Below are 16141 nucleotides of genomic sequence, written 5' to 3'. Positions count from 1 at the left end.
TTGACATAAATCTCACCAGCAGGGAATCAGTAGAAAACACAACAGTGGCCGGCTCCCTGACGGTCCTTCAGTGCCCTGCTGACGTATCAGTAACATGATGACGGTGCATTGTTTGCACGGTAAAATGCCAAAGCCTCTTCCCCAAGGTCTTTTGATTTGTCTCATCATTGCAGTAACAGCCTTATTAACGAGTTATTGGTCCCCGTGAGTCAAACACATCGTTTATTATCACCATGAAAAGATTCCGTTGAGTTAAACACTATATATTTATAACTCTACATCTTTTAACAGCATAAACATGTTTGTTATTATAAAGATAGCTGTCATAGTGACACACTCGATGCCATGTGTTATGATAACACTCTGACACATATCTTACAATATGAGTATACAACACTAGGGCTGTTTTTATTGAGCTGAAACCTCTCCATCTGTGCATTAAGCTGTTCTATACTGTTAGCACTTGGAATGTGAAAATGAACTACCCTCCGATGACATTATTTACAGTATTTACACTGTAAACCATATATTAATGTTGGAATCATCAGCAATAATATACCTCTCCAGTAGATGGATACAGGAAAACTAAATGCATCACTGTGCTGCAGTGTAAAATCATTTGTAAATGAGTAACACATTACATTACTCATGTTGATAACAGTTATTAGTTTGATCTCAGATTCAGATTTAATATAAGGGGTCAAATTCTGTAGAAGTGTCAAGTTGGATTTCCGTACGGGCTTAAGGAAGTTAAGAGGTATAATCACTGACATCGCTAAAGATAACTGGGACACCAGTGTGACGGTCTAATGCTCCGTGACCGGGGCAAAGCCTGTGAGTCTTGTGCAAAAGCTGGTGCAAATCCCTTTGTTTGTTTGTGTTTAGCAGACGGCTTCATGTAAACTCTGACCTCCGTACAAATGTCATAGCGTAACAGTAAAAGCATGCAGGGAAGACACAATTAAAAATATACATAAATATAAATGTGTATTGTTTGCTTATGTTTATTTAAAAAGGATAATATCAGCCAATATACCGTAGATTTTTTGAACGTCCCATATCGATATCTGTATTGGCCTCAAAAATGTGTCTAGCTATGGTCCACATTCATATCTTTGGAAACCTCTACCTCGGTAATGCTGGAGAGCTGAGGTTCCTGAACAAGATTGCTGGACTGATGAGAGGAAGGATCTTGAATGTGACGACAGAAGTTCGGTTGGAAGATGATCATATCTCTGGAATAAGGGAGGAAATCAATCTTTGGAATTATTGTGTAAATTATGTTGGAGATATTCAGAGAGCTCTGAATGGGGACATGAGATAGTTAGCTTCTTTGAGGATAAGGAGGAGAATCCCTACAATCCCTAGATGGTGTTGATAACTGATGATGATGATGATTAAGATGATCACAATGAAGACAAAGACGAGGATGAAAATGACGACGATGAAGATTCTTGCCATTGCTCTTAGTTTTTCATCTGTGCTGATGAAAGCAAATATGTCTGTTGGTGCCATCTGGTACCTTATGGTATGTTAAGGGCTTAGTCACGCTGAACATAAACTGTCTCAGGGAGTTTCCGTTGTCATTTCAACACTAACACACACAACACACACAACACTAACAACTGCGAGTCCTGGGCTATTTTCCATCTGCGTGCATTTCCTCTTCAGGAGCAGATTTCCGATGTCCCTTCATCCTCAACCTGGCACTTCGAATGTCAGCACTTTTAATGCATAGACAATTTCATTGGGTGTTACAGATCCTGCACCGTCACCTCACACGTGTGTCCGCACACACACACACACACACACACACACACACACTAGAGTTAAATTGCTAAATATCTACTATATCCTTTGTTTTTCATACTGAAAGGGTTGCTTTATAAATGAAAAAGAAAAAAAAACTACCACTCATTTTCTCCACACACCATTGCTTCATAGAATTTCCAGATTCACAGTACAGAAGAAGAAGAGAACTGTCCCTCTCCTTGTATTAAGGATTGTTTTAGGAATACCATCTCTTTCGACTTCAATTAAGGATGCAAAATCCATGGCGATTTGATTCAAAGTCAGTCAAAGATTTAATGGATTCCTTTTATTAGCTTCCGACAAATTGCCTTTTTAGAGGGAAGAGCATTTGCATTATTCATTTGTGAAAGAGCAAGTTCATTTGGTTTAGTTCTAGATGAGCTCAGCGACCAACAGTGGGAATTCGAATGGCTCTTCACGGAGGAGGATGAGACACTCTCTGTGTGAGATGAATCTCATCTGACCCCTGACCTCTTGTCTTGCTGTCTTGGCTGCGTAGGTGATCCAGCGCAGGGAGGACGGCTCGGTCAACTTCTTCAGAGCATGGGAGTCCTATCGCGAGGGATTCGGCAAGATCACTGGTGAACACTGGCTCGGTAAGTGTCTCAGCTGTGAGACTGTGTCTGTGCGTGTGTTTGGCAATGTATGACTCATATATAGTATGTGTAATGTGATCATGCCAGGGCAGACCAAACCCTGGAAAGCAGATTTTTACACGGTGTTATCAACTTTGGTCTATTCGCTGTAGATAAAGCTTGACTGGACTTGATAAAACAGTAACACTTCATGATAATCATCATAAATATATTGTAAATTGATAGTTAACGGAACAGTGTGAAGGAGATCTCTTGGTGTATGATATCGTCTTATTCCAAGACGGGATATCGTCAGGATATCGTCAGGTTATCGTCAGGATATCGTCTGAAGTACAGCACGCAGACTGTAAACAGAAAAAATAAAGAAACTCACTCTGACAGTGAAATAGCGACAGTAGTCATGGCGAATGATGGAGAAAAATTAGAGACACCCAAATAGAGGCAGATAGAGACATTGGATGACATTGGCTCTTCATATCATCAAGAATTCAGTAATGAAAACCACTTCAGTGACATCGACAAACATTATTGCAGCAAATCAAAATATGTGTGTAAAGTGTTCTTCGTGAGTGGAGTCTGTTCAGCATCACAATAACACAACACAAGCCAAAAGACCAGCGATTCAATTACAATCTTTTTTTTTTTTTTTTCACATGACAAACACAACAACAGTATCATTTTTATTTTAATTTTTTGCAAACCTCACAGCTTTTCAACAGTCGCCTTCTGCTTATAATTTGCATTTTTCAGAGTGTGCTTGTCCAAATCCTTTTATTTCTTGCTGGCAGCATGACACATTAGTCCATGCCTCCTCTCAAATTTGACAGGAAAAGAATGCCAACGCAGAAATGAATTCGAGTGTGAAATTATCAACTTTTCCAAAGCCAAATTCCTCTTCTTCACACCACTTCTCATTAAATAGACTCAAACATTTCTCGTCTTGGGCGGCGGCTCCATCATGTCCATCATGTCCATTCTAGTGGCTCAAAGTTATCTGCTTAGGCCTTCATATGAGATGTTGTATTTGTGTTTTTTATATTAACATTCATACTCCAACATGTTTTGTAAAAAAAAAAATCATACCGTGTAGAAATAGACAACCAAGTACTTTCCATCGTAGACTGGCCTTTGCAGCTCCTTTTTAATTGGACTGACATTTGTTCAAGAAGCGGGAGAGAATGATGAGACGGAGTCTAAAACCGTGTTTCTCTCACATCAGGTGTTGACTATGAAAATTGACTACCAATGAAGCTCATATGCGGTCGAAAACAAGACGTGTGACTTAATTAGAAACAACTGCAGCTGAGGAGTGTGACCCTGTGGGAACATATAATCACACAATCAACATCTCTCTGGGTCTCTATGGCTGCATAATCTCAACCATTATCCCTGTATACGCAAACATCCTCAATGCGTTGTTGTTCTTTTGTGTTTAACACTCAGTCAGTTGAGTCACCACACTTACCTTCAGTGTACAAATATAAGCTGGACTGGGAAAAGCAAACCAGCGAGAATCTTGAAAGGAGAAGGTTAGAGAGCTTTGTTCTATATAATGAGATAGATTTAGGCTGACTTGTACTTGGATGCGGCATTTCTGAACCATGAGCCACCATTCAAGCACACTCTTTTAGTCCCGATCCCAGAACCTCCAGGGCTACCGCTCTCCCACTTAACACGTCGTACACACTGTGACTGCACTGTGATTCATGCCGAAAACAGTGACATTGTGCCGGTGACAACACAGTGAAATTGTGACAGTGACAACACTCGGAAGCTGGCCAGATGCCCACCGGGGATTCATCACATCACACGAAGTTGATGTGAAAACAACTTAGCCTACAAAACGTCGTCATTAAACAAGACAGTTCATTGCCCAATCAGCATCCATGGGGAAAATACTGGGATAGTAAGCTGCTTCCATAATCTTATGAGTGCATTAGTGATCGGCAAATCTGGTCCGCTTACAAAAAAAAAAACTCCGGTCCCAAAAGCGCTAAGCATTTGCAGAAGTGTAGTTTCCTGAGGAAATGTGGGTTGAGCAGCAGTGTTAATGAGATATCACCATGTCTGTGTGTGTCTTTAAAAACCTTTCATCGCAGTGTGCATAAGCTCAGGCGGGTGGAGTAAGTGGAGCTTGAAGAAGTCTATTTCTGTAAAAAACATGAGCTTGTCATGGTCAAGGTTATGGACGTGCGTGCCATACCACAGCGGAGATACTCTCCCATCAGCACTCTAGATTAGGCAGTGGCGTATTACGTTTGTAAAGTATGTCTAACTAAAATGCAGGGGTTTTATTGGCAAAAGTACACATACATTGCATGCAAGAATTGAGATTAACACATAAATGTATAAATATAAATATATAAAATGAAATATATTGAATTAAATGTAAATATAGACAATATTTCCATTACTTCCCGTCATCTATCATCATCATCATCATCAACAACACAGTTTCCTCCGGGTACTGGACTGTCCATGTCGTGTAAATGAATGATGGATGTTCATCCCTTTCATTCCAATCAAACCAAGAATCTGTTTCGTTAAGCCGATCTTAGAAATAAACAAAATAAGGAAACATGCAATGTAATTATACATATATGCTTTTTAGATGGCGATGCATAATTGTATGATTGTATAATATTAGGTGGGCCTGCACAGTTCTAGGTTCTTCGCCACCTGCATCACTCTGTGTCCTTGCTGTAGGATATATGATATAGGAATGCTTGCATGTACTTTATAGCGCTTGCAGAGGTTATGTGAATTAATGGACATCTATGTCTCTTTGCTGACCCGAGGCCATCATAGAGTGCACCCATAATAAAAGACGTGGTTAGAGTGCCAGCTAGATCTCCCTGTGGTACGCTGTAGGAAATGGTGTGAATATGGAAAGCTCAGGACTTAGCAGACTGCATTTCAATGAGCCAGCAGGCTACTCTGAACCTTTCAGAGTAGCCTTGCTCATTCAAGGTGTGCTGTTGTCTCGTCACCCCCGTCATCGATTACCCTCAGGGCAAAAATGAGAAATGGGTCCATGCTTGCCTGCAGCCTACAGAAAGAAATTCATTGCAATTACCGCCACCAGACAAATATTGCTCACTAATGCCACCCGCCAACCTCTGAAGATCTTTCCCCATCTCATTATCTTAATATGCAGCTGGATTCTGGATTTCATTTCAGATTTTTTTCCTCATGTAATGAACTTCTAATAGTGTGATGATAGTGGCAATGAAAGTCATCCGAAGAAGAGCGGTGGGGAGAAAACTAAGAATAAGAAAGCAGTCGAGAGTTAACAAAATCATACATCATGTGTTTTTTTTCCTAAGTTCTCTCCTTCACTGCATGTATTAGTTTGTGTATGCAGGATGACACAATCACACTTTCACAAATTTCTAGCGCATTTGGTACCACATGCAAATGATATAAACTCAATTTAGCATCCCTTTTGTCTGTTTTTATCCGTTCCTTTGGCGGTTTGGCAGCTTAGGTGTTAATTAGTTGGGATGCCTGAAGACTTCACTCGGGGTGTCAAGAGTAACCGCCGTAATATTTGATTTAAGACAGCTGAAAGCTGCTGTTTCATGATGAAGGTATAGTTTTATAGTGAGTCATATAATGATTTGGTCTTACATATGCGGTGGACTGCTTGCATGGACGTTAAGCAAAGACTCTTTGATATCGTACCTTTTTTATCTTTTCTTTTCTTTTTTAAATTGAAGGACATCATGGATCTGCAGTTATTTGGATAAAGTGTATGTCGGGCATGCAGACAGCAAATATAATTTGGATCCTCTATGGCTCAGATATAATTCACCATGCTGTGTGTTTAACTGTAAACACTAACATATTGCTGAATAATCCCTCCCCAAAGAGCGTGTATAAAGAGCATAAAACTGGGTCAAGGCAATTCCATCGCTGCCGTCAAATCTATTAGACACCTGGTCTCGCAGGCTGATGTAGACGTGTCTACCTGTAATGTAGGTCCTGAAACAGTTTAATGCTGTCCCAAAGAGACTAACCTAGTTTTCCAAATGGCCTATTACAATACCATACTTCGGTCTGTTTAGTGTTGAAAGCAGCACTTAAATCCATCAGAAAGAGGATAGACAAATTGTTTATTGTCATAATCATGTCCCCTCTCCTCGCTGCTAGTCCATTTACTGCAGCTATAATTCATACTTGCGTACACTTGCGTAAACAACATATTACAACAAAAACCCGAAGCTGTCACTGTGTGCTGTAGAATTATGGAATATCAGTCTAAAGTTGACACAACCAATTCCCTGTGACATTTTGTCCTTTTCTTCTGGTGAAACCTGTCGTCGGGGGAGTGACATTCAGAAGAAATGTTTCCAACGTGATCGGGAGGCTATTCGTCAAAAAAGTTTGGTTGTTAGTGTGGTTGTCATTTCAGCTCACACTGTTGGGTGTATGATGTTATATAACGGTAGGAAAACCTCTGACGTAGCATGTTTGAATTTACAGTTGGATATTAGTTCAACATCTATATGCCAGTGATGCATTCAACTAAAACAAAAAGGTTTCGAGTCAGTATTATCTTATTATATTCATTCTGAGTCAAAGGTTTGTTTTGGTTTAGACAAACAGAAACACTTGGCATTCTTGAGCAGTACTCAATTTTATCAATCAGTGGAGCATTAACAGCGTAATCAATACCTCTAAATGGAATTCTAGCTTTTTTTGGTAGCTCCGAGTAATAGGAATTAATATTAAATTGCTGTCATACCAACTGCCGAATTGGAATCCTGTCATCCGTTTATTTATTTACAATAGAGGGCAAAATGCCATCTTTGTCATACTGTAGTCATTTTGCCGTGAACTTTTTTTTTCTTTAATCAATACACAAGTACAATAGTTATGTGGAAAATCTAACGGAGAAAACCCTGAACTTAGAGGTAAAGTCAAGATTCTCTTTTATTTTTTGAAAACACAGACACTGTACTTTTAGGGAGGAAAACTGCTGATCCCTTGTTATCATTCTGACACTATATCCGTCACACACGGGGATTTTTGCAGATGGCACAGTTTGAGGAGCAGCCGTCCTCTGAAGCAACAGGGAAAACACACGAGCGCTGCTTAAGCTCCGACCGTTGGGGTTTCACTGTACGCTTGATGGATCTTTGCTCTCTGGGCAATAAGATAAACAAATTGTTACTCTTCGACAGAACCAGCAAGAACGGCTCACTCTCTGTTGCACTCTGAGTCACGTAAACCTGACAAGGTGAATCCATCCAGGACATTACATTATATCTGCCTGGTTTTCTCCTCAGAGGAGTGGACCACCTATTTAGAGCCGGTGTATCAGGAAAATTAGGGGAGACAATCTGCTTTTATATCAGCGAAGGTTGGTGTATCGATGCCCCGGTGGTACAGAGAATCTGTTGCCCTCAGCCTTCAAGCTCTTTTCATCAACGGTAACCATTTTACTCACCAAAGGAGTTTTCTTCCTGAATTCTGGCCAGTGTTTGCATCCTGCCTCAAGCTTGTATGTGAATGCAACACTTGGCTAACCAGTTAACTAGTATTGAGCAAGAACACCGAACTCGCTACTCGTTATTCTGGGGAAGTTTGAGCAAACCTCAGTCATAAGGGACACAAATAATGACAGTGTAGCAAGTATCCCACAGGGAACAGAAACAGGATGCTTACTGTTGTGCTTCTCACAACTCATCCAATCCCAATTTACAAAAAACAAAATCCAGAAAGCCTGTGGTAAAAATTGAAGGAGCCATGAGCCAATGATCTTATTGGGATTACTGGTACTGCAACACTGCGAGGTGCAGATGGACGGAACATGTGTTCCCTCGATACAGCATTAGAAACGGTTTTGCAGTCGACGTCAGGCGGCTTCATCAGGCCAACGAATGAGGTCCACAGCAGTGGAAAAGGAACTAGAGCAGGGACAAAAGAAGAACGGTGAAAAGCCACAAAAGAAATCATTCTGGCCCCAACTCACTCCCAACACAATCCTCAATTCCAAATGATTTCCCATCACTCACCACTCCCGCCAGTCAACCTGCACGCCGCATCAGTGAGGAGGATGTCTTGCGACTCTTTCAGACAAGACCAGGAAAGCCCCAGGCCCAGATGGCGTCTCTCACTTCTGTCTGAAGGCCCTGTGGTGACCAACTGGCTGCCATCTTCACACAGATTTTAAGCAGATCACTCACTGTGTGTGAGCTTCTCTCTTCTTTCAAATGCTCCATAACCATAGTGTTCCCTGTAAATCTTGCACGACAGGAGCAATGTCTACAGGCATGTTTCCTTCACATCTGTAGTCCCAAAGTTCTTTGAAAAACTAGTGTTGGCCCACATAAAGCACATCACAGCCCCCCTGCTGTATCCCCTGCAGTTTGTCTACCAGGCAAAAATGTTGGTTAATGAAGCAGTCATTATGGCACTGCACGTATCCTGCAGAGTCTTTGGTGGAAACTTACTGTATGCATGGATCTTGTTTCTTGTCATGGAACTATGTCAGTGAATTCACTCACTCAAATCAAATACAGCAAAGTATCCTCCTCGAAAAATGTACTCATTCTTTGTGCGTTTCCTACAAAAGTCAGGCGACACGTGTCAAATTCCGCTCGTTACATGCATACAGTCTTTTCAAAGTAAACTTCCATCTTCACCGAAAACAACTTAGTTCTTCTTGCTTCTCGTTTCACACAGGGCACAAACAGCAATCTCCTGGGTGAAAGACCGGTTTTTTGTTTGACCCATCCCCCTCCAATCCCACCTGCCCTGAGTGGTTTTATTGCGGTCTTAATACTTCCTGGTTCATGATTACGTGCATTACATACAAATTGATTTTGTGGGATATCTACAAATTACGGCACATTCATTTCCGTCAGTATAGCGCGGTATGAGAACAGCTTGGATACAGGTGATTCACTTGTATGCAGGCTTTTCAATCACCAACTTGCTGAAAGACAGAAAGCAACAGGAGAACGCTTTTCTGTTCTGGCATTCCTCCGGGGTGTGTGTGTGTGTGTGTGTGTTTTCATTTCACTTCTCTTTTTCCTCTACACAAATGACTGTGCCTCTGGGGACACCAGGCTCTTTTGAGACTCAGCTGCCCATACAACCTCCCTCACCACTCAACACCGCGGCCTATAATGGAATGTTTAGGTTTACACCAAGCGTCATAAAAAGACCCAGCAGAGGTTGCTCTGCCTGTGCCAGCTGAGGAAATTGCAACGGGAGCTGTTACTTCAATTGTACACATCAACTGTAGGTTGTGTGTTTGTTGGTTGTGTGCTTTGGTTTGGCCACAAAACGGGAAAAGAGCAGGCTACAACATATGGTCCAAACTGAGGAAAAGATCATTGGCACCGACCTATCTACCCCCCAGGACTGAGTCAGCAAACATGTTTTGTAGAGCCCCTTAACCCTGGCCTGGGTTTATTCTCCACCCTTATGCCAGGTTTTCTGATCCTGATCACTGTCGCCTACAATCTGTTGTGAAAATTCTAGTTGAATTCTGGTGAAAATCGGCTTGGAACATCCCTCAGGGAAAATAGGACATGTGTAGCCCTCATGGATTATTTTAATTTAAAACAAACAAAAAACGAATACATTCATTCAACTGTTTAATAAGCCAGCTGTAGAAGATGTGAACTGAAAATAAGCCTAATTAAAACAACTTCATCCTGAGGCGGTGAGGACTAAAAGTGGATGGAAAATGTTGTGGATCGTGTCCTTGTTTGGCAGTCTGTCATTTCCTATAGCAAGAGATGCAACCAGATGCTGTAATGTCAGACTGCAGTATTTTGTTTCAGATCAGATTTGGCTTCCAAAAAAAGACAGGCCTGTATCCAACTGCACAACTAGTGTACAAAGAGAGAGGGAGAGCGAGTAGGTAAACAACAGAGGAACTAAAGTGAAACTTTATTTAATGCCTTATTTGTAGGCTCTAACAGCTTCATGTGTGGACTTTCATCCCGCGCTCATCCTGTGGTTATGATGCCGGGGTGAGCGGCTCTGCTTGCGTTTCTGTTGCAGCCCTCTAATTCAGATCAGCGTGCACCAAAAACGATCGGGCACAGAAACAATTTCTTTCCACGCGTCTTTGCAGTAATGAACAGATAACTCAGCCGCATGGTGTCTCAAAACAATATCTGCCCGATAGCTGTGCAGTGCCATCTACCCTCTACATAACATCCAGCTCGCTGTGCAGCAGTACGCCATTGTTCTAAGCCTAGAGCTGCATACTATACACAACAGCTTCATATTATTGATTACACATAATTATTTATTTAGACCCCTTTTGCACTCATACTTACATAGAGTTTCCAATGAGTACAGAACCATGTATTCACAGTGTACTTGATACAGTACATGTTTGGCTTGTGTTTGCTCTTTATACTGTATAGCTGTGTATTTGTTGGAGTCTCTATGATTGAAATGTTGCTGTATTTTGCACATGGAGAGGCACTGATAGCCAGAGCCAAATTCCTGTTGTGTCCAATCATGAAAGCACACTTCACCAATAAACTTAGTTCTGGTTCTTGGTTGTCATTAGCATATGAATTTCATTTCGGAGAAGAGATCGCCCACAAGCCCAAACAACTGGCATTATTTCTCTATTATTACATTCCAGCACTACAAAAAGACGACTCGTTTTCACGTCAAGTATTTAGTGATTCTCCTTTTAGAGAGGTTGCTCAGAGCGTGTCGTATCATCATATTTCTGTGGTGGTCCCCAGTAATACGAGAAGGGGAGCAATGTAATAAGATCCATGTGTCGACTGCTGTCCCTGGAAGTTGTCCTCTATCTGACGAGTGCCTCATTGTGATCTTACATTCCTCGGCTGATTGCCTCATTAAAGATACACTTACAGCTGCGACTGAGAGGAGATAGAAAAGCAAACCCTTGTTTTCCTCCTCTACAGTCTTTTCTCCTGCCTGTCACTAAAATTGCCCAGAATTCTGCGGAAATTGCAGCGTGAGCCACTTAGCATACAGCTCACCTTTTAAACGAGTGGGGCACACACAAGAGCTATAATTGAGCTCTTAGCCCGACCTGAGTAGTGTACGCTCATGTGATTACTGGGAAGTTAGCCACAAAGAATAAGACATTTGCGTGTTTTGTGTGTGTGTTTATGCGGAAGCGAGGGTTGCAGACAGGAGTCAATCAGGGGGATGACTATAATTTAGAGATGGGCGTTTGACAGGCTTGGCTGTCAAACGAGTGAGGGCCACTTCACATCAAGCCTGAAAAGATTGGGGGAGAGAAAAAACCCTGCATAGTGTCAGTCTGAAAAAAGTAAACTACACATCGTAAACCTGTAGGTGGGCTGGGAAATTGCTGACAATGTCTGTTGTCTTTCTTTTTGCCCTTTAATTTCCTTCATCTCTCTCCTATCCAAAGTATCTTTGTCTGTGCAAGGACCCGTGTATCTCAGATCAATGTGAAACAGCACAGAGTCTGTGGCAATTAACTCCAAGCCTGTAGAACTGTTCAGAGCTCAGAGAAGCAGAGGAGCCACGCGCAGCATGGGAGCCCATTTAACCTCTGTATGGAGAGAACATACACCCACAGGAGGACACACGCTTAATGGGACTGATAGCTTTAAGAGAGCGTTTATTCGCTGTAAGGAAATAAAGCTCTCTGTGTGGATGCCATATGTAAACCTACTCCTTTTGGTTAGCATGTTACTCTGTTGAAAAGTTGGTACAGCCTAGTGTTGTTGAACCACAGAAATGCTTTGATTTAGCTGCCGTTGTTAGAACGTTTTTAAGCCACCAGTGTCAATGTTGTTGACACTGGTGCCACCTTCTCTCTCATGAAGGGCTCTTATTAAAGAGTAACTTTGGTATTTTTCAGACCCTCATTTTTCCATGTTTTTGTGTCCGATTGATTTAAAGGGACAACACTTTCTGAAATTGTTCCAGTATTGAGTGAGAGAGAGCAGCCGCTCACCAGGCGGCAATGGAATCCTTTTGAGTCGAGCTGACGTCATCGTCTACGTCCACTAAAATTGCTTATTTTTGCGACTGACAGGCTCTGATTGTTGCCAAGTGTTTGACAACAGGAGAGGAACATAGGAGTAGCCTCCTTCTGAAATCTCTTGTCCATGCAGAGTTTGTTGTGTTGGACTACAAAAATCATAGCTTAGTGTATTTTCTATGCCACGTCTGAATACTCGGGTGATTTTGACAATGTGGATGAGGTCTTTAAATTCGATGGTTGCCCGTATTTATTTGAGTCAGAGTATAAGAGCTCCGTTGTTTGGTGCTGTATTCATGTTTAGAACGTTAAATACAGCTCCTTTAAAGTCATACACCACCACATTGAACAGAGTTAACCTTTGCAACCATTTTTCAGTTTTTCTTTTCTAAAATCATTCCATTCCTCCTAATCTTTTTCTCTCCCAGGGACCTGCATAAATACATTCTTACACACATTTATCCTCCACAGCTTGCCTCCACCACAATGCAGCATCCTGAGGCTTGTATTTGTATTCTTGTCGCACAGTGGAAAATCTAAAGAGGACTGTATCTACAAAAGAGAGCACAAATCAAAGAACATCACAATTCCTGCGAGGATGACGGCCCATTTTGCCTTTCTTTGTGTATCTTTTTTGTTTGTGGACACTTAGGGGCGAATTAACAAAAGGATTATGCGACTTTTGCTGCACAAATAAGACAAAACCAACCCATGTAATTCTCAAAGCACCCGCAAGGGTTGAAATGCACCGCTGAACGCCCCGTTAAGCAAATAGCTTATCGGTGCTCTATGCTATCTGCACATATTTAAAGTAGGTAACGGCCCCTTTTTACGCAAATGAGCCTCATTGCAAAAACTATTCCAATTCACAAAGATGACGTGCAACACATGCAGTTGCAGTGAAATTCTTCAGAGAGACATTTATACCGACGCACTGGGATATTAAATCCTAGGTACGGTTTATCTCTTTAAATTCCTTGCCTAAAGTTTTGAGGAAGGCCTCAGCACTTGTCGGTCAGGACCTGTAGCTTGCGGTCTGAAAACATAATTTCTCTTTTCCTCTTTGCTGCCTACTCCGTGCAACATTTATACTTTGCCACATGAATAATTGCAATTGCAGGCAAAGAAAAAATGGCAAATTGCACTCAGCTGCAAAACTTGCTGGCTGTGTTTGCATTGTAATATCATTAGCGTAATATCTTCTGTGAATCAGACCTTGAGATGGAGCTAATAGCAGGCGCAAGTGATGCACAATTCATGGTAAGGGCCACGGGTTTGAATAAACTAAATTATATAAATTTTAAACTAAATAAATTAGATTCTACTAATGTGGACCATTCCTAAACTCTCCCCTCTCCTCCACTTTTACTTTCATATCCCTGAAGAAACATCCATTGTAGGCAGCAGCAACTGACTACAATTGGCTAGACATGCCTTGACCCTGTAAATGGTTTATCTGTGAAAATCTGCCAAACACCCCAATCATGTGTTGCCGTCTTCTCTCAGCTTGGCAGCAGTACCAGGTCAAGGGTCAGTGACGCTCGCACCACTCACAGGTTAGTGAAGAGAGGGCGACGGAGTGCTGATCGATTGTTCTCGGGGAGATTTATTACTCCCGTCTTGATGATCCTTCTGCCTCATTCAAAGGCGGCTGCACAGCTTGCCAATGTCCAGCCGATACAATTTGTGAAAGTGCATTATTAATTAATACACTAAGGGAGTTTGACAGAGAGGACTGGTAGAAAAGAATAATTAATAAAGTGGGAGAGATGATGTGTGCAGAAAATTGGTGAGGTCACTGGAAATAGATAAGCAACCGTAGCAAGGATTTGTTCGCAATGAAGCCGGCGCACACTGGAGTAAGAGAAGGGGAGAAACAGTGGTTAGGTAGGAGGAAAAAAATCCAATAGGCCGTTAGGAGGGAAGAGAAGCATAAATCGAAGCATAGAGTGAAAAAGGGGCTGAAGCAAAAACATAATTAAAAAGGTATACATGACATTTATATTCATAGCAATCTTATAAAACTGCCTCAGACTAGCAAGCTACTTTAAATGTTTTTCAGTTCCTTATGAATAGCGTTTTGCAATTCCACCATATTCCTGCCAGGAGTATGTTATCAGATGCACATGCATAAATGAACAGAGCCTAAATATGCACAATCTAATATACATGCACAGCCACAATGTGCATAAGAGGCTGATTTGAAACTGGTGTAGAGTCAATAAAGGCTGCTACCTTGCGGGAAGGTCACAGCTTAGAGAAACTCTCCACACGGCTTTACACAGTCTCCACCTGAACTCTCTCCCTGTTCCCGTTTGAGGGAATAAATAGCCTCATTATTCCTCCAGGTGCTCACCATCCAAAGCTGTGTGTCGCCTCCATTGTTTCTCCTCCTAAACTATTAATTCTGTCTACTTCTCACAATAGTCCCCATAACCATATATGTAAGAATTATTGGACATTTTACATCATTCTAACAATATAATAGTCTGTCTATGGCGCAATTTAGAACCAGTCCTTATGGTGCTTTGTTCTGCCTCAGGAAGCAAACGCTAACTTCTAAATCCGGTTGACAGAATTACTAAGCCAGCGTCTCTTCATGTGGTTTCCAAATAGAATGTCAAAACACTGCAGGGCAGCCACTTTGTTCTACCATATCATGCTGGTTTGCATGTATGTATTTGTATAGCATTAGCATGTTTTGGCTCCATTTGAGCATGTTGCTGTTTTAAATGCAGCAGGTAAACAATGATAAGCATGGTGATATGTCGTTACAGTGTATCATCTAGTATAAAGCATGTAGCCTGTAATGGCATCCAAAAAACACTGATGTAATAATAAGCAATTAACAAAGAAGAAATATTACCAAAACATACTCTATTTCACTCGATTTAATTTTCAGTAGACCAGTGAATCAGTAATTATTTGGCTGAATAATATAAGTGCACAGCTTGATAAATAATCATCCGAGCCACTTAATTCTACAGGACCATAATGTGTTTCCCTGCAATCCTACTGAATCTATAATACAAGTTTTTTCAGTAATACTAAATGGAATACTAATTCCACGGGTCGAACCTTTCACAACAAAATTCTAACATCAAACAATGCTTATTGCGATCACCTCAAGATGACCCCAACATCAGGAGAGTAATTGTTTTTTAGTGCCTTGTGCAGCTCTTTACAGTCACTGTCTGCCCACGCACTTGTACCCATGTGGCTCATACTGCCTGTTGGCTTCCTACCCTGCCGACTTCCCTCCAGCCGTATACCCACTGATAATTATAATCCAGAGAAACCATTTCATGGGTTAGCACAAGCACAGCAGCTTGCTAACACTATGTTTAATTCCTCAATATGACACAGTGTAAAATTCTACGAGTGTTTCATACAATCGCTGCCATAATAAGTGGCTCCACGTGAAAATGGCTTTATTATGCATTACATTATGGTCCCTGACTATTCAGTTAACACTCGGAAAGAAGAGCAAAAATCCCCGGAAAGGAAGAATAGCAATACTACTGCACTATAAAATGCATATGACTGATAAATGATGGGTCTCTGAGGTCATTGACAAGTGGCTCTCAGTGTGGTTGCTATGCTTTGTCAAATATAGCCGTCTGTGTGCTCATTGAAGTGACTTACGGCAACATTTCTGAGACAATATTTTTCTTTCCAGAATCATTTTTCTCTACCGACATCAAAAAGCATTATATCTCACTTCATGAGTTCACCCTTTACGATTCATACTTAAAAAATCACA

The 16141-nt window shown here is 41.3% G+C and overlaps 1 protein-coding gene across 2 annotated transcripts in view; it reads left to right on the top strand.

Moving 5' to 3' along the window:
- Positions 1-16141, top strand: part of fibcd1b (fibrinogen C domain containing 1b) — an 82749-nt gene that overhangs the window by 51692 nt on the left and 14916 nt on the right. For both annotated transcript variants that reach the window (XM_076085806.1, XM_076085798.1), the window contains one exon: positions 2312-2408. In XM_076085806.1, coding sequence (XP_075941921.1) covers positions 2312-2408 — 97 coding nt within the window. The remainder of the gene's footprint in view (positions 1-2311; positions 2409-16141) is intronic.

This window comes from Anarhichas minor, unplaced genomic scaffold (assembly GCF_050575085.1).
Source record: "Anarhichas minor isolate MPS153535 unplaced genomic scaffold, ASM5057508v1 ptg000002l, whole genome shotgun sequence".
NCBI classification, from domain to species: Eukaryota; Metazoa; Chordata; class Actinopteri; order Perciformes; family Anarhichadidae; genus Anarhichas; species Anarhichas minor.
This window is presented reverse-complemented; position numbering and strand designations above follow the sequence as displayed.